The sequence below is a fragment of the Sciurus carolinensis genome, chromosome 12 (genome assembly GCF_902686445.1).
Source record: "Sciurus carolinensis chromosome 12, mSciCar1.2, whole genome shotgun sequence".
Taxonomy (NCBI): domain Eukaryota; kingdom Metazoa; phylum Chordata; class Mammalia; order Rodentia; family Sciuridae; genus Sciurus; species Sciurus carolinensis.
The window spans coordinates 7,693,404-7,717,270 of NC_062224.1; the positions used below are offsets into that span (position 1 = coordinate 7,693,404).

At 36.2% G+C, this 23,867-nt stretch overlaps 1 protein-coding gene across 3 annotated transcripts in view; it reads left to right on the plus strand.

The window, feature by feature from the left end:
- Window positions 1–4,351: 4,351 nt before the first annotated feature.
- The window catches only part of Wdr37 (WD repeat domain 37), a 70,735-nt gene continuing 51,219 nt past the window's right edge, over window positions 4,352–23,867 (plus strand). Inside the window, exons 1-6 of one of the 3 annotated variants that reach the window (XM_047521051.1) lie at window positions 4,353–4,425; window positions 4,511–4,591; window positions 14,007–14,184; window positions 19,110–19,206; window positions 21,714–21,809; window positions 22,115–22,179. In XM_047521051.1, coding sequence (XP_047377007.1) covers window positions 14,047–14,184; window positions 19,110–19,206; window positions 21,714–21,809; window positions 22,115–22,179 — 396 coding nt within the window. In that variant the 5' untranslated portion in view covers window positions 4,353–4,425; window positions 4,511–4,591; window positions 14,007–14,046. Of the gene's footprint in view, window positions 4,592–5,004; window positions 5,172–14,006; window positions 14,185–19,109; window positions 19,207–21,713; window positions 21,810–22,114; window positions 22,180–23,867 lie in introns of those variants that run through there. The other 2 variants (XM_047521050.1, XM_047521049.1) reach the window with 2 other exon arrangements.

The window sequence follows — 23,867 nt, forward strand, 5'->3', positions numbered from 1 at the left end:
GTAAGTAGCAAAATTTAGGATTAGAACCTGGGAGATCGAGCTCTAGCCTGTCTAGTCACATGCTCAACTACCTTTTCAGGTAAAGGAACACTGTTCATTGATTAAACAAGTCCCAGTCTTGAGAGAGAGAGTTGCGGGCTGAAAAAGTGGATCTGTATCTATAAGCATACACATTATAGGTGAAACTGAAGAGTGGATACAAGAAAGAGTGGGAGTAGAAAAGGACAGCGTGTGGATTGCTGAGGAGCCAATGGGTAAGAGGAAAGGCAGAGAGAGCACATCTGGAGAGGAATCCTACTCCTGCCTTCTGCTTTCTTTACCTGCTTCCATTCTCAGGAATGTAGCTCCTCAGTACCTATTTCACAGAGACTAAGTGGTTCCATTGTAAAGGCTTCCCATGTTCTGGTCTTCTAGAATCATTTTTCACTATTCTCAGAACAAAACCTTCACTCACGCCAGTTTCATGGGTTTTTTTGCTGTCACTTTTCTATCCATCCTTTCTTTTTATTTCTGTGAAATGTGCCACTACTTCATCCATTTCTCTCCCAATGTCTTATTTGGCCTTTGAAATTCAGTTTGAATTTCCTTTGGGTATTCTTCAACTATTTCAAACAAAAAGTTCTCATTTTTCTTTTTTATACTATGAATGTACTTATGGTTAATTATCATGCTCATGCTTAATGGACCTTATTTTGTTTCATATTATTAATTCGACCTTAAGTGACTTTCAATTTCTTTGAAGTCTGGGATCACATCTCGTTTGTGTCTTCACATGAATGCAAAGGTAATTATAGGAAAATGAACACCAACTAAATAAGAAATGTTTCATGGTGGAAGTGTTTCTGGTGCCAGGATCCTTTTTTTTTTTTTCTTTAGGTAGCAGGGATTGAACTCAGGGGCACTTAACCACTGAACCATGTACACAGATCCTCTTTATATTTTGACACTGAAGTCTCACTATGTTGCTGAGGGCTTTATTAAATTGCTGAGGCTGGCATTGAACTTACTATCCTCCTGCCTCAGCTTCCCAAGCTGCTGGGGTTACAGGCAGGATCCATTATACCTGCATAGGATCCTTTCTTAACTTTTGTGGCTACTTAGCATATTAGAGATAACAGTGAAAAGAAAGAAACCATTCTGGCTTTCAGAACTTTAAGATTTTGTTGTTGTTTGACTTGACGCCAGTAAGGTACCACACAAAGAAACATATACATAACCATTTAAAAAGAATATCTTTTATAGTATCTTCTACTCTTTCCATTGTTCAATAAAATTTACAGAAGGCCATCATTTGAACTAAGTTTCTGTACTAGGCCCCAAGAAGCCAAACTGACATGGTGTCACTCTTGCTAAGTGCCACATAATTAAGTTTTAAGGAACCAGGTAAACCCCCTGAACAGATCAGTTTCTCCTGAGAATAGAAGGTTCACGGTAACTACTTGGAAAGGGCCCCATCAATCCTAGCTAGGTTAATAAGAAATTCTCATCTTCTTTAACCATTATAAGAAAAGTGACCTATAGCAAACCAATGTTAGCCAATCTACTTTTTATGTTGTTTTCTTGTTCCCACTGGACAAAAAACAACTCTTTTGTCATATTTGAAGGAACACTCATTCTTTTTAGAACAAGATGCTTCCTAATTCTAGAATCTCTAATAAAAGCCAATATAGCCTTAAATTTATTGCAATTTTTAAAAAACTATAAACAATTTCCAAATCTCCCAATGAATAACATGAATCCTTAAAAAGGGGGCAAGAAAGAAGGATTCCTATATTTACACTTTATTTCTGTGTTAATGGGGATTTAACCTAGGACCTAGCACATGCTAAGCATGTGCTCTACCATTGAGCGACAGCTCCAGTGCTTTTAATTTTATTTATATATTTTTTGTGGTCCCGTGGATTTAACCCAGGAGCATTGTACCACTGAGACCCATCCCCATCTCTTTTATTTTGAGATAGTGTCTTGTTAAGTTGCACAGGCTGCTTCAGTCTTGAATAGATAGGATCACAGGTTTGGCTTTTTTATATTTGTCTTTTAGACAGTCTTATTTTTTCTTTGGTTTTATAATTTATAACATAGACTGATGTGACTACATATTATGGACCTAGTAATAGGCTACATATCTGCATTCAACACTCCACTTTGAAGATTCTGTTCTGGAAAATGTTGCCATTAGGTTGAGCACAATAGTAGCTCCATCATTAAATCTTTGTGTATAATCTTGATATGGAAAAATGCAGGATTCTTAATCCACAACAAAGTTTACTATGTATGCATAGCCTTATCCAATTCAGATTCATATATTTTCATACGGTTAATATTAACAAAAATTGAAGAGGCTTAGGAGATGGTTTCACCTCAACCACTTAGTCTGTTACCTTGGGTTAGTTACTAAGTATCTTGAAGCACCTCTGCCCTAAGAAAGGTATAACAATACCTCATTCAATAACTGGGCACTGCTAGTTAAAAAAAATTCTTTTTAGATGTTGATAGACCTTTATTCATTTATTTATATGTGGTGCCAAGAATTGAACCCAGTGCATCATACATGCTAGGCAAGCATTCTACCATTGAGCCACAACCCCAGCCCTGCTATTTTCCATAAATGGGTTATAAGTTATGGTTTAGAGAACAGTATGAAGTTATTTACAGTATTTTTCATTTATATGTAGTTTTTACCAACAGAGATAAGGTTTTCTAACACCATCTGGAACAGGTTAACAATGTATGTTTGATTGTTTATTGAGCAGAATTTTCCAACATTTTCCCCAATTGTTACTTCATTTTGAAAAAAAAAAAAAAACTAGGTATCATAGTAATGAGAACAATGCGGATTTGTTTCTTTATGCAAAATGATGCAAATTCCTTTTACAGACATGAACCAAACATATTTCTAAAAACAGTCTGAAGACCAAACATACTTGCTGAGATTAGAATAGTTGTTCCCTTTTGTCACATGGACACACACAAAGAAACAGGCTCTACTGAAAAACTAGAATGAGAAAAGATGGCAAGTACTTGGTGTGTGAAACTGAACAGAGAATGTGATATTTTTCAATGAGACTGGAAGCATTTACTCATCAGCTCTTCTTCCAGTGTCATGGATGAGGTCCAGGTGACCTAGGTCAGCAAGTCAGTGCTGACTAATGTCCTCATCAGTCACCCAAGTGAAGAAACAGACACAAGAAGAATGCCATTTGAAGACTGATTTTATATTGTTAGTGATGGAACACCAAGGATCAATGGTAAACATGCATTATAGATTCACCTTCACAGTTCTTGGAAGGAAACAATCTTGCCAACAACTTGATCTTGTAAGACAGTAAATTTATTTTTAAGCCACCTATTTTGTGATTTTGTTACTGCAGCACTATTAAACTATACACAGTGGAGACAATGTAGGCTTTGGCATCTGGATCTTAATCCTTGCTCTGTTGCATACTATCTTTTTGACTTCTGAAGTCATTTCAATGTTCTCATGTTTAGTTAAAATTCAGTTTAGCAGTTTCCACTTTATTGTCTTGAGGATTAAATTAATTACAAATTATGTGAATTGATTAGCCCTCAAAACTTGATTCCTGTCTCTTGGTTTTGTGATACCTCATAAAGTACTCAATATTTCCCAGTGACTTGTGGAATCCTAAATATATCAAAGAAAAATAAAACTCCCATTAACAATATCTTGAGTACAAGATACAAACTGAGTACAAATTGTGGATGTTGTTTTGCAAAATAAAGTCACCTAGTAGAGAGTTAGTTGAATATGATAATGCAGGCTATCATGACTAGCAGAATGTCTTGTATAATATATGTTAACACCCTTCAAGTTTGGAAATGATTTCTCCAAGGAGTCAAATATTTTAGTTCATCTTAAAATTGTTTACAGTGATAAGCTTTTATTATACTTAATGCAGAAGTAACTTCACTTTTGAATTTACATATTTCTTTGGTTATCTGAATCCCCAAATACATTAAATTTGCTGCTTCTCCAATAAACATATTACCGCTTTTTGAATCTGAATCTCGAGTATTATTTTTAAGGGCAGGAGCAAGATTGTTAGCCCATATAGAAGAAAAATGCTTTTCATACTTCTGATTTACTCTAGGTGAGCATTAACTGCTCAGATAGAGTTGTTTGCAAAGCAGAGATGGCTGTTTATGTAATGGCTCCAATCTATTATGTACTTTTCCAACCTAGATTAAAGCTTAAGTCCCACCTTTTGCAGAGAACAGCTGATTCTGTTTTCTCTTTTTAGCCAATGGTGATCAAATATTTCAGAAGGAAACTGGGTGAGTCATCTTCTGCAGATAAGCTGAAATATTAATAGTTCTATCTCCATCAGGCTCCCCTGCAGGCAAATAGCAAGACGACCACAGAGCCCTGCCAGTTAAGCGGTTCAGAGCAAATTAGCGAATAAAGCGGTGTGGATTTGAAAGATTTCGAAATTGTTATAAACAGTATACTTGACCTTGCATTTTAAGGGATTATTTTTCTTCTCGTCCCCAGTTCCTAGGCTTGAGCGAGTTTTTAGGACAGATGGATTTAAAACCTGCCTGACCGGGGACCCCCACCGGAACCCCTGCAGCGGTGAGTAGATCCGTGCGCTAGCTCCCCGGTTACAGGCGCTCCGGGGTCCTAGGGAGGAGGTTCCCTGGGCGCCCGGGTGCATCGTATTGGGGTTGTAGGACTGGGCTCGTTCTGGGCACGGGTCCGGGCGTCTCCGGGAAGCGTCAACGCCAGAGGCGCCGAGCCGGCCCGCCTCTCAAAGGGGCGCCGTACTCGCTCCCCTTCCTAGGTCCCTGGATCGGTCCTCGCTCGCGCCCAGATAGGGTTAGCTAGGGTGGCGGGGACCACAGCACCGCAGCGCAACGGACAGACCCGCGGGGAACCAGGCCTGCGGGGCGGAAGCCAGGACAAGACTTCCGGCGGCGCCAGGCTTGGGCGGAGCTTCCGGTGGTTCTGGGCGTGGGCGGTGGTCAGGGCGGGACTTCCGGCGGCGCCGGAAGTGCGGGCACGCCAGGTTGGGGTCGTCGGGTCGCGTCAGTGCGGAGTTGGTCGGTGTCCTGCACGTCTGCGGATCAGTTCTGCGGGCTGTGTCGTGGGGACTTACAGGCTGAGTGCGACCGGGGCTGGCTCCGGGCGGTGGAGAGTACAGCTGCTGTAACAGGTAAGTGCCGCCATCTTCCCAGCTGTCGGGCTCCGTGTCCTTCCCGCCGTACCTGGAGGAGGGATGGGCCTGGAGGAGGGGTCGAGGTGGACGGGAGGATGCAGCGGAAGAGGAATCGCGGTGCGGCAGAGGCAGCGCGGGCGTGGGACGCGGTGTCACGGTCGCGTGGACCAGGGCTCGAGGTGGACGAGGGGTCGCGGCTCCCCTTTCCTCCCGTGTCTCAGAGCGGCACCTGGCCGGGCTGCCAATGTCGCGCGGGAAGCCACTGAGAGGCTGTTAGAAGACGGCGGTCTTCGATTCCGAAGAAGGGCCCTGGCAGGGCCGCTGGGAAGGGAGGTGAGAGGGGCGGGGAGCGCGGGGTGAGCGGATGCTGAAGTGGTTGACCCGCGCCGTGCTTTCTGTTCCCCTTCTCGACTTCCCCTTGCGCGCTGCCACCGACCAGGCAGCTGTTCTTTGGGGTAGTCCAGCAGCACCGGTAATAGACCTGTTTGCCAAAGTTGCATAAATAAGCCTTTCAACTTTCAAGTATCTTCTGGCCAGCCAGGTTTTTACTCTATTACATTCCTTAGGCTTGGCTGGGTCTGTTGACGCTGATGTCATGGTCTTCTGCCATGAGTGCTGATTGCTTGGAACTTTCTTGTAAGCTCAGAGGGGTTTCCCTTAAATTCAGTATTTTGGCCTATGAGTTCATGGCCTTTAAAAGCATTCCAGGAATTATTTGCCTCTAAATAAATCAGATAGCTCAAGATAATTCACTTACGTACTTCCAGGATGTTTTCTCCTCCTTTAAGAACAGTTTTACCACACCACTCTTTGCTTTTTGGGTTACTTTCCTGATCAAATTCGAGTGTGTCCGAATTACATTTGAAACGTGGTCCACAGACTTAAACACTGTGTGTGTGTGTGTGTGTGTGTGTGTGTTCACACACACACACACATATATATATATATATATGTATGTATTTATTGTGCTTCTAGGGATCGAACCCAGGAGTGTTCTACCACAGAGCTACATCCTCCCTCACTTTTTTCTTTTAAAACAGTGTCTCACTAAGTTGCCGAGCCTGTCCATGAGCTTGTGATCCTCCTGCTTCAGCCTCGAGTCACTAGGGTTAAGGGCGTGCGCCAGGCCGACTGAACCCAGTATTTAAATGTGACCGAAGTGGAATAAAAGGAGTGGCACCGTTAGGCCCTTGCTTTGGACACTACTTTTCTATTAATGCTGCACACAGGAGACAGGGTAGTGGATATTGGCCACAGTTGATAACAACAGTATGACCTTGGGACAAGGAAATTTTAAGACCTAATTTCCTGTCTTCTAAAGTGGTTTTTATCAACCTCTTTTTCTTATTGGAAAGGTTATATCATATATGCCAAGCATTCTTGAAAAGTGCTGGTTGCAGGAGGTTTTTGTAATGTTTATTTCCTCTTCTCTCAGCCTCTTTTAGTACTTCTTTTTGGGTAGCTATGTTAGATGATTCACTTACTTTGTGCATGTCCTGAGCTAAAATCTTTACTTCAGTCCTTTTCCCAGAGGTGATACTACAAGTTTTCTTAATACTCCTATCATGATTTTCCTAAGGAAAAGATTTTACAATGTTTCATCCTTGTTTTGAGTTAATTCTTCTAGCTGTTGAGATCTTTGAAAAAATTTTGGTGGCGTTTTTCCAAATAATTGATGTCTGCCAGCTCAGCATTATCCATAGAATTGATGGGCATGTATTCACAAAACATTTTAAGCAGGTTGATACTGATGACAGATTTCTGAGGTTGCTTCCCATTCTCTCCATTTTCTCCTCATATTGTGTTTGGTGTTCCAGTTCTCTAGAAATTCACCTAAAATGCTATTACAGTAAAATATTACTAAGAATTTTTGAACTTGTTGAGATTTAGTCACATTTTATATTCTTTAACCTCACATGCATGTAATGTCCTTTAACCATTGTTTTGCATATTATTAACATTTGTGAAATTAAGCACTTGTTTTTCTCTTCTTGAAAGAAAAATATTTAAAATCTCCCTGAATATGCAGTAGAAAGTAATGTTTTGCATTTTTTTGTTTCATAAAAAGGCACAAATTAGTAATTTGTTGTAGCTTTTAAAAACCATTTTGGCTATCTACTGTCCTCAAATTATATGTACTTAGAAGAATCTGATAATTTATTAGTGGCTATTAATATTGGGACCACTAAAAAGAGCCATTTGAAGGGAGTAGAAGGCTAAGTATTCTTTGATGATATTTAATATTACAGCATTTACAAAGGTGGGAATTCTGCTTGCTAACATACAGTATGCTTATGAATTTCATTAATTTATTAAATATTTGACCAGTGCCTGCTCTGTGCACAGCACTAGTGCATCCAAACTGTATGTTTTTGTCTTGCTTACAAACAATAGGGGGGATGATGTGTGGCAGCACATAAAGACAAATGAGACCATAAATCAATTAAGAAGTAGAGTTTATATTAAATCTGTTTATTTGAATGACAGGATAGGGAGGTTGGATTTTCAGAGGGACTATTTATAGTATTTTAAAGAATGATGTTTATTAAAAAACAAGGAGGGGCAGTAGAGCCCAGTGGTAGAGCACTTGTCTAGCATGTGGGAGGCTCTGGGTTCTACCGCCAACACAGCATAATAAAAAACAAATAAAAAATGAGGGTATTTTATTTACCTCAGTCTTCTACTTAATGTGGTCATTTGTCCTATAATATTGGACAAACGTGAAAATTTTTTTTATTAGATCATTGTAGTTATGCATAGTAGTTGAGTTCATCCAAAATTATACATGTATAGAATTTGGTTTCAGTTCACAATCCCCGTTCTCCTTCCTCGCTAGACTTCTTTTGCTCATTTATTTATTTTTGATCGGTTCTTTTTACTTATACATAAAAGTGAAATTACTTGTGGTATATATATATATGCAACATGATTTTAAAAGAATTCATTCTGCGTTTCTACCCCTTTTCTGTCCCTCATCTCTGCCTCTTGTTCTTCTTCTATATTGCTGATCTTCCCCGTATCTTCATGTTAGTCTATCCTTCCCTCTCTCTGTATTTTACTCTAGCTTCCATGTATGAGAGAAAACATTTGACCTTTGAGTTTCTGGTACTGGTTTATTAATGTGAATATTTTTGAGGGAGAGTAATTTTCTTTTGGAATTTTAGGTTTCTGTTTTAGTTTGTATTTAGGCAAAACAGTGTCTAATAGTTAAAGTAGATCGTTTTTTATTTTCACTTGCTTGTTTTTCTGCATTCTTTGGGTCAAACCCATGTCCTTATGCTTCCTAGGCAAGTGCTGTACCATTGATCCATCCCCCTGGCCCTCAAGTACCTTATTTTAGTGTGGGAAAATTTTCTTACTCTTTATAGATCTAAGGTTAATTTACTAAATTGTTTAGTCTATCAGATATTATCAGACTGTTAATTGGATTTGGGAATTCTATTTAACAGGGATATTGTGAGAATTAGTGACTTTTTATTTTAGTCTCATAACAGACCTTTTTAGTAGTTTTTCTTTTTTTGTTGGTGAGGGTAAATGCCTGGAATGCTCTTCTTTTTTTTTTTTTTTTTTAAGTTTTAAAAATTTTATTCTAATTAGTTATACAAGACAGTAGAATGCATTTTGACACATTGTACATAAATGGAGCACAGCTTCTCATTCTTGTGACTGTATATGGTGCAGAGTCACACCAGTGCTGTAATCATACATGTATGTAGTAGTTTTTCAACCTCAGATAGATCTGCTAATCCATTCGCTTTCCTTCAGTATCTCAGCAGTTTTTTTCTTTCATCTTGCGTGTCTAGCTTAGATTCTGTGGTATATCAGTATTCATTTTAAAAATACCTGCAACTTCCTTACCCCTCTCTTTTTATGACTCCAACCTAAAAAAACCCTGAACTTCTTATTAATCAAATATTTAAATATTTTTATTCTAGTACACAGACTTGAGATGAAAACAGTAGTACCTGTGTCCTTAAGATTTTAGTTCTTGCATCCTCCTTTTTAATTGAGGATTTTGTGTGAAAGGAAGTGATGATAGGACCAGTGCAGACTGCTGGGGAAAAAGATGGAGGGTATGAATACACAGACAAAAGTAAAATAGAAAAAATTTGTAGGAAAAAATTGTGACAAAGAGGATTAATAGAAAAAAAATTTTTTTAAGAGGTTAGGAAACCACAGAACTAATTTTAGAGAATTGGCAGGTGAACAGTAGCTGAAGAAATTTAGAAAGAGGCAGAACTTCAATTAGTCAAGTAATCTTTAAACATTATCAACAGGATATGGCACAGACATTATGACCCCATCTTTCAGATATGATTTCACAGAATTTAGAAAGTTGCTAAAAGGCAAAATTATGAAAAAAAATCTTTCGGTACCAGGTTTTGGGCAGGGAGTTGTAATGCATGTATTTGGTTGGAAGTTGTTTGGTGGAAAAAGATTGCCACTTATTGACTTGGTGAAGTGACATTAAAAGCAGAGTCATAGGGGACATCATGTGATTTACAGGGAGGAGGGGTGGGGGGAGAGGGAATAAAAGGCAGAATGTAAGGATTTTAAAATCAGTTGTCAAGAGGGCTGCGTATTTCCTAGTGGGATTAGAGGGCATGAAAAAGTCAGTGGTATCATACCTGAGATTAAGTCAGTGATGTAAAACTTGTAAATTTGAGGTTTTAAAAGAATTGATACTGCAATGTTTTGTTTTTTTTTTTTTTTTTCTTCACTTCTTTGGTAACCAACTTGTATAATCTTTGGAATGCATTACTTGTTCAGTTTATACTTAACAGAATGTTAATAGAATGTTTCTACTGATGAAGTTCTTAAAAAGAGGAAAGAGGGTTGTGGCTCAGTGGTAGAGCACTTGCCTAGTATGTGAGATGCACTTGGTTTGATCCTTAGCACCACATAAAAATAAATAAAGGAAAGAGGAACCCCTTTACCACTTTTGATTTAAATGTAGATATTTTTCTCTAAGGCCACAGCTTTCATAGGCTTTTGATATTTTTCTTTCCTTTACAAAATATTCTTTATAAACTGCAGTGTAACTGAATGTTTTTAGTGTTGTAAAGCAAGACTTGGTCTCTGCCATTTTCAAAATTAATTAATTAGTTAACTTTTTTGGTACTGGGGATTGAATCCAGGGGCACTTCTGCATTGAGCTACATCCCCAGTCATTTATATTTTTTGAGTCAGGTTCTCAGTAAGTTGCTTAGGGTCTTACCAAGTTGCCCAGGCTGGTCTTGAATTTTTGATCTTCCTGCCTCACAGGGATTACTGACTTGTGCCACTGCGTCTGGTTCTGTTGCCATTTTAGGATAAGGCCTACACATGGGCAATTTGAGAAACAAAAGGTGATCCTTGGCTTTGTACTTATGGAAAGATGGAGTTGACACATTTCCCTTTATTCTTTGCTTGAAAGCAAAGCTAAAAACATTGTTCCTTATATGTAAAACAAATATAAGGCTGAAAGATAGAGAAAAGAGACTGTACCTTGGGCCCTGAGAAATGACAGAGAACTTCTTTTTGCCTCATGTATACTGACTTGGTTTTGGAGAAACTTGCAACCCAGAAACACCAATTGGTTCAGACTAAAAAAGTCTGAAGGAAAGCCTTTCTCCTTAGCTAAAAGACTAGGAAAGGGACAGCCTACCAACTAGAAAACTTTCAGACAACAAGTGCTTTATTCCTGCCAAATGGCACGGAAAACTTTGCAGAGCCTCTGCCTTAATCCTGATGATCAGAGAGACTGGATAGGGAGTCTAGACTTTCACCCTTGATAAGTAGTAATAAGGAGCCCTTCTCTGAAGGGGTAGTATCAGAGAAGGCTGGGTGAGGAGCTGGGTTTTCTTACCTGTTAGGTGGTAACCAGGCCTACCTACCCTTTTTCCTGCTGAGGTGGCACAGAGACCTACCAGGGATTCAGGAATGAATCTGTGATGTCAAGGTAGCTGTGTAGGGAGCAGTAAGGAGGAATCCCTGATTGAGCCATGATGGTGTGAGTGGGGGCCTAAAGGAAGGCTAAATTCTCACTCCACCACCTGGTAGTAACAGGAGGTACCCTTGTTATACAGGACTCAGTGAAGACTGAATGAGGAACACTAACTTCAAAACAAGGGAGCCCCCTTTTTTCTTGTTGAAGCAATGTCAGCATTGCTGTAACAAGACCTTTGTATCCTGAATCTGATAGCATAATTCCCCAAATGTCAAGGTTTCAGTTGAAAATTATTTATCATTTGAAGAACAGGAAGGTCTCAACCTGAATGAAAAAATATAACTGTTAACACTGAGATGACACTGATGTTAGGAATGTTTGACAGAGATTTTAAAGTGGCCATCCTAAAAATACTTCAATGAGCAATTACAAATCCTTCAACAAGCAATTATGAAGGGCACTTACTCTATGATCTCATGTTTGTAATGTTTTCAAAATGACAAAATGAGAAAAATATTAGGAAGAAAATACAGGATATAAAGAAGAAGCATGGAAATTTCAGAAGTAAAAATGCAATATAAACAAAGAAAATGATAAAAGGAATTAGTAGGGAAGAACAAACAATGGGATGAGCAATAATATTGGTAAATTCATTGGACTTTCCTAATTTATGTCTGAAAGTTGAAGCATGACTATCTGAAATGCTTCTTCTGTGTTATAAAAGAAACATTTCAAGAGATGATATTATAAATGGAGAAGGGCAAAACCATAGATAAGGTTTTGGCACTTTTTATTGACTATAATTTGTGGAGGTATAATGTAATACGTGGAGCAGCCACTAACAAAGTTATACAAAAGAGATAAAATCATAATTCCATTTGTAGTTATCTTTCCTTATGGAATACTGGTTCTAGGTTCCCTGAAGAACCTAATGGTAACTTCAAAACTAACACAAAAGTTTTGGTTAAGAGCTGTTGAAAGCTTTATGCACGAGTTAAAGATTTTAAAGACTTTTAAATAATTAACAGGTAAACTGTTTTCTAGATTTCTCACACCAGTTTTGGGTTAGGAGTGTCTGTAAAAAATTTTAATAACAAGCTATATTGGTGAGAGTTCTAAGTAGTGTATGATAAAAGGCAAACAAAACTAGTTAAACTGTGTATGTGTGTGTGTGCATTCATATAGTATTGTTTAGAAGAAAGAATTATAGTCTTTCTTATATTCTAAGATATATTGATTTTTACTATTTTAATGATAGTACTGTAAAATAATCTAAGTGGATTGAGTTTATGTTTTCTCCCGTGGAAAGAAATATTTTCATATTTGATATTTAAGATTGTAATTAGAATGCTCAATACCCAAATAGGAAAGGTTCTCATTGATCATATTATTAATAACCTTTTGGGAGACATTGAAATTTTCTGTGCATACATCCTATTTTTTTATAATATTTCTTTTGAATAAACTTTTTTCTTTTAAAACAAGTGAGTATTTAAAAAGAAAAGAGTGCTGGCCATCTTAAAATAATATAACTTAAATAAATAATTTGTAACAAAGTTTGGAAGTCTTAAAATTGCTAAGTGAAATCCATTTAGGAGGAAAGGGACAACAGTTCAGGAATTTCTGTTGAGTCTGGTAGTCTGAGGAGTCAGGAAGAAGGCTGGAGAGTAGAAATAAGTCTTGCCTTTGGGTACAGATCTTTTTGCAGTCACTTAAGTCACAGTTTTAGCTGTCTGCTTAGAATATGGATATTTATATAGGCCTTAGGATTATTTTAAAGGCATTTTTCTATCAAGTTGTTATGCATTTAATAGAATCATTCCTCTAATAAACTTACGCCAATTTTCCTTTCTGAATCAAGAGAATTTTGTGCATGTTGATTTCTTAGAGGTCATGGATATGTCCTGTTTTGCCTTACTCAGTGTGGGGGAGGGGAGAAGGCAGTGCTGCTTCTTAGCATTTACATTAACTGATATGGTGATTGACTTGTCTTTAGAGGAGGAGGGATTAATTAGAGCAAAATAAGTAGGTGATGTTTCAAACGGTTAATCTATAGTAGAAGAAAGGTGTAATATGTGAACATACTACTTAAACCAGTGTTAATACGGTGATCATGTTGATAGGAGGAATGCATAATGGAATAATAGAAGACAGGTAGAAAATGCACAATTAGTAAATCACAGTGTTCAAATTATTTAGAGATTTGAAAAACTTAACCACATGTGACCAGTTCAAGTTGAAATGCTATGAATATAAAATACACATTGAATTTTGAGGAAGTAATAATGAAAACAACATAAAATACCCACCCCTTTTGTGCTGGGGATCAAACCTGGGGTGGGGGGAGGACCACTGTGTGTGGTAGGCAAGTGCTCAACTAGACTTCCATTTCTAGCTCCATTAATGTTTTTTTATATCAACAGTAAAATATTTTAGATATGTTGGGTTAAATAAATTATTAAAAGTAAATTCACATGCGTTTACTGTTTAGAATGTGGCCATTAGAAAATTTAAAATTAGGTAGGTAGCTTGTATTGTATGTCTCTTGTATTGAATTATTCTAGAATCTATAGTAGTTTAGAATTTGCAGTTGTAGTTGGTTATCTTTGCGGGGTCAGTAGACTGAGCCTGGAGGAAGTTGCATTAAAGGAGAGTTGTTTTTATTTTAAACCCTTAGCTATTTTTATTTTAAAAATGTTGATGAAATTTGATCAAAAAATACATCTTTAACGAGGGCTGTTGTCTTTACCTTAAAATACCTTAATCCGTTGTGGTGTAAATTATATATAAACGTTAACCAATGTAAGAAAGTTCATAATAAAAAGTAGTAATTGTCCACTGTTTTTTATTTCAATTTTTTTGTATCAGAAATAAAGTACTTATTTTTTTCTGCTGTTGTTTAGATTATTGCAGGAGTGACCAGGATACTACCTTTTAGAAGTAATGCCCACAGAAAGCGGAAGTTGTTCAACTGCTCGCCAAGCAAAACAAAAACGCAAATCACATAGCCTTTCTATTCGAAGAACTAATAGCTCAGAACAGGAGAGGACGGGACTACCAAGAGAAATGCTAGAAGGACAAGTAAGTTAATATTGATCAGTACCTTATTTTAAAGATGTTGATCGTGTTTATAATGTTATAAAAATAGCCTAATATGTACAGATTTCTAAAAAATGGTTTGGGTCCTCAAAACTTTTTATCAAAACTCCCCCCAAATAAGTCCATTAAAACTACTGTCACACACGGTAGCCTACACAGAGATAGAATTAGATTTCTGGATTAATGTATTGATAACACTTAACGAAAAGGAATAAGTGTGACAGTACAAATTAGTTTTTATTCCCTGTACAGGTTCATTGACAGTATAGTTTTGCATTTTCCTATCTGGAGAAAAAAAGATCATATAGTTAGCAATTTCTGTTTTCAGGAGGTTTTTGAATTAGTTCTTTTAAAAAATTATTTAAAAAATACTTTTAGTTGTAGATGGACACAATACCTTTATTTTTGTGTGGTGCTAAGGATTGAACCCAGTACCTCACACATGCTATGCAAGTACTCTACTGCTGAGCTACAACCCCAGCACTGGAATTAGTTCTCGTAGTAACTTGCCTTTATCCTTGTCTCTGCTCTAGTGAGCATACTGTCCTTTGATTAAATGCATTAATCTTATTGATAAATTTAGCTTATACTTCGTTTTTTAATAGATGATGCAAATATTTGAGTTTTTAATGATTGCTATTGTGAAATCTAAAGTATATGAAAATAAACTAGAGATATAAATGCTTATATGTGTGTATATAAATACATAATTTTATAACTGTTCTTTCAAAATTATAACCAATTCATCAAATATACTGCTGCAGGAAAATAAGACTACATCTGAGGAATTGTTTCTTGTTAATATTGGGTCTTATTAGAACCTCACTGATCATTTTATGGTTGGGTCCTCTAGGCTCCAACTCCACAAGGGCAGTAGTGTCTACACTGAACCCAACATAGCTGCTGCCACAAAGTAAATAATCAGTTCAAATGTAGTTTTTATGTGTTGTCATCCTTCAGTATCCTTGGGGGATTGGTTCCAGGATCTCCTGAGGATGTCAAAATACATGGTCCTTATTTATAGTTGTACAATATTTGCTTGTAACAAATGCATATCCTTCTGTGTACTGTAAGTCATCTCTAGATGACTTATACTCACCTAATACAATGTAGATGCTATGTAAATAGTTGTTACATTATGTTGTTTAGGACATAATGACAAGAAAAAAAGAGTCTGTACATAACTCTATATAGATGCAATTTTTTTCCACTCAAATAGTTTTGACCTGTAGTTGGTTGAATCCATGGGTGTAGAACTTGCAGATGTGGAGGTTCAACTGTGCCTGCTGCTACTTTCTATAAAAAATGATTACATTTTGAGGTAATTATGGAAATAAACTGATAATAATAACTTTGGTGTTCTTAATTGTGTAACTTTGCTAGGACTGCTGTCACAGAGTACCCCAAACTAGGTGGCTTAAACAAAAGAAATTTATTTTCTCACACTTCTGGAGCCTGAAATCTTAGGTCAAGCAATAGAGAGGATTTGTTTCTCTTGTGGCCTCTCTCCTTGGTTTAGATGACTGCCTTTTTCTTGTGACCTTTCATGGTCTTTCCTCACTGCATGTCCTAATCTCCTGTTTTGTAAGAACACCAGTCATAATGGATTAAGGTCCACCTTTGTGGTTGCATTTTAACTTAATTACTTCTGTAAAGACCCTATTATTTATTTATTTATTTTTTTGAGACTCTATTTTTAAATATTGTCACATTCTAAGGTACTTGGGATTGGGACTTCAGCATATGAATTTTGGGGGATATAATTTAGCCATTTGAGAGTGAAACCAGAGCTATGTAGGAGGATTTTTGTGATGGTGGGAATGTACTGTGTGTTATTTGATAAGGAAGTAACACAACTACGTGTGACTATTGGGCACTTGAAAAGTGGCTGGTGTGATTTAGAACCTGAAATTTTAGTTTTTTAAAATTTTAAATTATTACACTTAGTTTTTTAGTTTTTAAAAATTTTAAATTATTACATTAAAATTTACAGTCAAATTGGGCTGGTGGCTACTATATTGGACAGTGCAGGTAAACAGTCTAAGATAGTTTAAAAATTTTTTTGGTTTACTTACACTTTTAGCAGTGAGAATTCTACAACTTCTTGCTGATATATTCTAGTTACCTCCCACACAAGGTAAATACAAATGTGTTCTCCTGGCCTTCTTGAGTTCTTGTTCTCCATTATGATGTAATACAAGGAAATAATTGCATATCTCAGTAACCTTATGAAGGTAATTCAGAATTCTGCAGCTGAACAACTTAGTCCTCTGCTGCTCTATGGCCCTCTTTGTGGCTCCCACCTAGACACTACTTATTTGTTGAATCAGTACCAATAATTTGTAGTGGAACCAACCAACATGTTCTGTTAGTGGCCAGTGTAAGGTGCTCTGCCTTCCTTTTGCAGCAAGAGGGTAGAGAGTGATGTGTTTGTATGCAGTGGGCATGGTAGGTAAAAGTGGAATGATTAAGAATATAGAGGTGTTGATTGCCAGTAAATTGAATTATAGGCGTAATCTCTGTCTTAGGCAAAGTATCTAATAATAATCTCTCACTTGGGGAGCAAAATAAAAAAAAGTGAAGATTAGTCTGAATGAGATATTAGGTTTTATTTTCTACATGTTAGATTTGTAAATCAGAAGTAGTTTAGAAAGCAGTGATTAGTGTGCAGGAATGGGATTCTGTCATTACAGAGGACTGTTGAGTCTCTGTCTTTACCTACCTCTGTGCCGCATGCCTATGGTTTTTGAAGAGCTACTTTTTCAGGTGTATGTCAGTGTTGATGTGATAAAGTACAAATTCATTTAAAATCCTTACTTAATCATCGTAACTTTTCTGTCTTGAATTTTCTCAAGTGGGACCGAAAGTTGAACACCTTTTTCAGGGATTGTGAAATTAAATGGCACAGAAAAGGAGAACTGATAAAGTGGGGTTTATGATTTGTTTTCCAAAACGCACCTCAACTTTGTTTTCTATAACACTTGCTTTTATATATATACATATACATATGTATATATATATTTTAATTGCTTTTAATTGCTTTAAGAGGTGTTCGATGTTCAAGGAAATACATTTTAATTGTGCATGATAAAGATTTTAAAACATTATGGGTATAGGTGAGTAGAATTGGTGTATGTAAGAGGAGATGTGGTCTTGTGTGGGAGTCAGAATGGCTTCTCCAAGGTAACATTTGGGAGGAGGGAACGTTCCATCAAGAGGAAGTGAGTGGAATATGCAGAGAACATGAGGCAGGGCAAATAAATATTAAATCCACTTCTCAGCACTCAAGCTCATGTTTTGTAATTATTGGAATTTCCTCTTTGGCTTAATTTACATTTCCATTGTGATTTTAAGTTTTTCTTTGTTTATTTCACATTCTTTATCTGCATTTTAGAAGGATGTTGAGATTACCAGTTCTGCCAGGTTCAAATTTTAAGTTAGTAATTTTACATGTATATATTTTTAAGTGGTTTACAATTTTTTTGTGGGATATATGTGATTAATACAAAACTCAAATTGCTAAAATGTTATCATTTTCCCTAAATTTATCTTCCTATAAAGTTACTCTGAGCCAGGCACGGTGGTACATGCCTATAATCCCAGCAGCTCCGGAGGCTGAGGCAGGAGGATTGTGAGTTCAAAAGCAGCCTCAGCAACTTAGCGAGGCTAAGCAACTCAGTGGGACCCTATCTCTAAATAAAAATATAAAAAAGGACAGGGGATGTGGCTCAGTTTTTAAGCACCTCTAGGTTCAATTCCCAGTGCAAAAACAAAACAAAACAAAACAAAAAGTTAACCTGAGAAGGAATTTTAATGAACAGCATATCTTTTAAAAAAAGTTGTAATTTACAGATATGCTACAATCTGTGCTATATATAAATTTGAGAAGTTACTTGGAAAACTACACTGATAGCAATTAAATAGTGGAACATTATTTTAGAAATATTTCTTGAGAATTTTGGGGGGGGATTATTCTTGAATGCTGGAGTGAGTGGAGGACCCATGTAGGCCAGACCCTGGAGATTAGAGTGTAGGCGATGTCCAGCAGTCTTCTGTTTATTAGCAGAATTCAGGAAAAGTAAATGTTTTGTGTACTTGTTTGGTGTCTGCGATGCTGCTCCCTTATTTGACCCTACTCAAAATTCAGCTGAGACATCGCTTCTTCCCATTGCCTTCCTTTGACTTTTAGACAGAGACTGGATTTGTGACAGAAGATATGCAAAGGCATGAAGAATGTGGCCCAACGGGGAACTTTAAAGTTAAATGTGTTCACTTAACTAATAGACATTTTGCTCTTATAGGTGAGATTTTTCCTTTTTTTCCCTTTTCGTAGCACTCCTTTAGGTATTAAATAGTTATAGGAAATACCTAGTGGATTTTGCTTGAAGCACAGTGTATGTTAATGAGATGATAAAGCACATATTAAAATACATTGATAATAGTATTGATAGAGCTTAAAAGCTATTTGTAATATAATTTCACCTATGGGTGTTACCTTCTCTACAAATTTGGAAGTTTTTGCATAGGTAGGTTTTTATCTTTTCTTGTAAAAGGAAAAATTATGTTATTTTGAAGAAACAATTGTTTTTAAATCTCATATTACCCTAGGTAGTCATTTATACAATTTGATTATAGTTTCCTCTGTGGAAATTTGAAGCTTTCTTCTTCTTCTTTTTTTTTTTTTTTGGTGCTGGGGATTGAACCCTGTGCCTGGTGCATGCTAAAAATACACACTACTACTGAGCAACACTAAAATTTGTAAGCATGTTGTATATAAGAAAATACATTGTGATATAAAGTAAGAATTTAAGATAAAAGACAATTGACTTTGAAAAAAGTATGTTGGTACTTGGTATTAGAGCCCCCATTCATTCATTCATTTTAAACAAAATCTTTCTCTTCTGTAGGATTCTAAACTGCCTTCCTCGGTTCGCACCACACTTCTGGAACTATTTGGTCAAATAGAAAGAGAATTTGAAAACCTTTATATTGAAAACTTAGAATGTGAGTATCTCCTATCTTAACTCTTTTATAAATAACTTCTTACCTATGTGTAGAAATATTGGGAGTAAAATTTGTTGGTAGGTGTTCATCACTGTATTAATTTTCAACTGTAATAAACAGTGACTTAAAACAACACATATTTATTGTCTTAGGGTCATATAGGTTTGACATGATTTTTCACTGAAGTCAAGGTCTTGGCAGAGCTGTTCCCTTCTGGAGGCTCTAGGGATGAACAGTTCCTATTTGTTGGTACTGTGACAGGATTCAGTTCCTTGTGCTTGGGACATGTTCCCTTGCCACACTCCTTGGCTCATAGGATCTCCTCCCTGGATTAGTGATGCATCCTCTTGTTGTCAGTGACCCACCCTTCTGCCTGTCCTCCATTCATAGAGATGTGTTTGGATTGAGCCCTCTGGACCATTTTTCAGCCTCTGTACCTTTCAGTCTAAGTTGTGATTTTATAAGAAATAAATGCATTTTATTTTTCCTACCCCAAGTAAATTGAGATGACTTTGATTCATATTTTTATTATACCATCATTTGAAAATTTTCCAAAATGCATGCAGTACCTAACCTATGAGAGGTAAATCAAATAAATTTTTTAATTAACTTGACTTTAGCTTTTTCTTTTTTATTTGGAAGTAAAGTATACTTACAAAATATCAAACAATAAAAAGAGAAAAAAGATATCTATCATTGTCCTTGACCATATTGAACTTTTTAAAGGAAACCATGTTTTGCATTTTTTACTTTTAGTTCTTCTGTTATTATTTCTTTAAATATAAGTAATCTACTTTTAGTTTTAGATCTACACAGTTTAGGCTGAATGCATTAATGTTTCACATGAAATGTTAGGAACTAAACAACTTTTGTTCCTCCATTAGTTTCTAATTTTTATTTTCATAGTTTTTGTTTATAATTTTTTTATTATGCCAGTATCATTCATTCTTTCATGTTTATCTACAAGTCGATTCCAAAAATGAAATACTAACAAGCTGCATTTGTATTATTAGTTATCATTTATAACTAAATAACTGATTAGGTAAATAATGAGAATATAATTTTATGTCACTTGAACTTTGCTATTGGTAAATATATAATGTTTTAAACCTGGATTTTCCTTTTTTTATTTTTTTAAAGTTTATCTTGAAAATTTATAGAGGGAGAGTGATTCCAAGTAGGTGTCATGTACTGCATCTTTATTCTGCTTTTTGTTTGTTTGTTTTTTTAAAGAGTTTTAACACTGAACTCAAATTATTGAGTTTCCATTGTGATCTGAGGCCTTATATATTTTATAAATTCATGTAGTTTGTTTGGGAAACTGTAGGATTATCCTGGGCATGGTGACATATGCTGTAATCCCAGCTACTGGGAGGCTGAGGCAGGAGGAGTAAGAGTTCAAGGCCAGCCTGGGCAATTTAGTGAGATCCTGTCTCAGAATAAAATAGAAAAAGAGAATGGGTTGCTCACTGTTAGACTGCTTGCCTAGCATGCACAAGGCCATGGATTCACTCCCCCAAACCATAAAACTGTACAATTACAAATTATGGACACTGAAATTGAGTTTGCATGGTGTAGCACTTACAGTTTTGGTGACTCCTTACTATCCTTAGGGTAAAGTTTAATTTGTTCTGATGGGGTGTAGTGTAGATCTTTAGCCCTCAGCTTAGTTTTGACCTTCCCTTTTTCTAACATTTGACCAGAGCAGTCTCCTCACAGAGTCCTAGGAGGCTGCATAGTGTTGTGGCAAGGGTGTAGGCTATTGAGCTGGGTATACCTGTGTGCAGGTCAGGTCTCAGGTGTGTCATATCAGTAGCTTTATGTCCTTAGACTAGTTGCTTCCCTGGCCAAGTCTCTTAGAGTTGTGTCTTCATGATGTAGCAAGAGTTTAGGAGATTTTTATTTTATTTTATTTCATTTCATTTCATTTTTATTTTTATTTTATTTTTTGGTACCAGAGATTGACCAGGGGTGCTTAACCACTTAGCAACATTCCCATTTTTTTTTTTTTTTAAATTTTTTCAGTTGTAGGAGGTCACAATACCTTTGTTTTATTTATTTATTTTTAAGTGGTGCTGAGGATCAAACCCAGTGCCTCACACATGCTAGGCAAGCATTCTACCACTGAACCACAACCCCAGCCTCATATTCCCTATTTTTTAAATTTTTTATTTTGAGATAGGGTCTCACTAAGTTGCTTAGGGACTTGATAAATTGCTGAGACTGATCTTGAACTTGCTATCCTCCTGTCTTAGCCTCTCAAATTGCTTGAATTGTAGGTGTGCATTACCACACCCACCCAAGCTTTTATTTTTTGAGCGATATCTAGAATGATCTCTTGAGTTATTGGAAACTATAAATTGTGATCTTCCTTTTTTAGTATTATTTCTATCTTTGTTTATAGACAATATTAACATAAGATTTTTATGTGTACAAGTTTTAGAAGTGTTGAACATATTTAAACATAAAAACATTTTACATTTTTGAAAATTTGTTTTCATTTTTAGTGCGTAGAGAAATCGATACTCTCAATGAACGCTTAGCTGCTGAAGGACAAGCAATTGATGGAGCAGAACTGAGTAAGGGCCAGCTCAAAACAAAAGGTAAGGTGAATGATCCTGAAGTATTCTCTTATAGATTATTTATCAAGGAAATTTGAAACTTAATGAAGACACTCACTTGCTTTTTGATGTCAGCAAAACTTTAGAAAGATATGGAATTTAGGTGTGGTCTAGAGGAATAAGGCAGGTGCTTGGGTCCTTGTTCCATCTCTTTAATCTCCTTGTCATCTTGGGCAAATGAGCCCTCTCTTTCACTTGCTTTCTGTGTAAGACAAAGATCCACTTTGCGATGCTGTGGTTCTTGGGTGGTTTGATTGTATTTGATTGTTGATTCTCTGTCTCTACAGCCAGTCACAGTACCAGTCAGCTTTCTCAGAAACTAAAGACCACTTACAAGGCTTCAACCAGCAAGGTATGCAGGGCGCTGGCTCTCGAACCAGTCATGTGGTGTTTAAGGTGTGCAGATGTGTACTTTAAATTGCATATTTTCCAATTAGAAATGTGTAATAGAAAAAGATAAATGTCTGGTTTCTAGGAAGACTTAATCTTTAAAATAATATGTTAATTGGGTAAAGTAAGCAGACACATAGACACTAAGTCACCCTAATACTTACTGAGATCAATATGTTATATATTAGTAAATCTATTATCTGTAGAGGAAAAATATATTTTCTGTTTTTACTTGGCTTGATTTAAAGGCTCTGAGTTGGAGAAAGCAAATAAATAGATCTAAAACAATTAAAATTATGTTCTGGGCTAAAGTTACCATTATCTTTTTAAATTTTTTCTAAGTGTGATGAGGAAGTAAAGGTCTGTCTCCGAGGTAAATAAGGGACATAAATTCAGGGAATTTAGCTTTTAAAGTATTTTGGGCTGACATTGAAATGGTAAGGATTTAATTGTTTGGAACATTGTGTATGATGAAGCAATGTTTTGAGGTAATTTTGAATATATCTCTAGTTGGGAATATTTTGAGTATGTAAGATAAATTATCTAACCTTGGTGAATGTATATTCCTTTGGCTAACCCTGAGGGAAAAAGTTGAAATTTGCTGTGATTGCAGTTATGTTAGCTTTTTATTTTTCCAATTTGTTCTCTGAGCTTAAAGTTGTATAGTATGACAGCGATAGTGACATTAGTTGCAGTGAATAGGGAGAAATCAGTGCTTCTATTATTTTTCCTTATCTGGAAGTCTTTGGTAATTATTATTTAAAAGAAAATAGGAGTGTTGCTGACATTTTCTACTCTTTGTTTTGATAGCATCTAGAATGTAACATTAATTTTTGATTCTTTTGGTTCATATAATATCTAGCCCACATTGTTTTGAAAGTTTTAATAAATTTAACTTTTCTTCAAAATAAAGTGTGAAATTTTGTTTTTCCTGGTTTGATTTCTTGTAACATTATCTTGAATGACTGCTTATTCTGGTGCTTACAGTCGTATGTATAAATGTGCAATCTTAGAATTCTGAAACTTTCTGATTGTTTCTGAAGTAGAGGAAGAAATAATTATATAAAGTTATCCTTTACCATAAGTAATAAAAAATAAGGTTTGGACAAAGGTAAGGATATGTATACTAATATTCTGCTATAAAAATATATTGGAGATATTTAGAGACTTAGTCATTTTAGGACTAGAAATTCATCTGAATTTATAAGAAACAGTATTAATGATTTTTAATAGCATTTGCACACTGCGTGTACTCATCTTAAGAAATAACATTATCTGAAAATTGAAGAAATAATTTGGTAACAGAAAATATTCTGATTTGTACTACAGCATGGATTCTTGGTATTAAAGCTAAGCATGAATGCAACAAGAAAAATGCTACAGTCTAGATTCATTACTTTCCCTCCTTCTGACTCAGAGCCATGAAAGGCAAGTAGCATGTTTGGTGAGATAGTGGGAACACAAGTGTGTTAAGTAAACCCAGAAGAGGTTTTTCCCCTTCCTGGGTGGCTAATGGTGTATTTCTAATGCTTCATTGGGAGGGAGGTAAGATAGTCTAACCTGCAAACTACTTTAAAGAAACTTGTGAAATTGTTTACCAATATTTTTATAAACTATCTTTCATTGTAGGGAAAAAAGAACCTTTCTGAT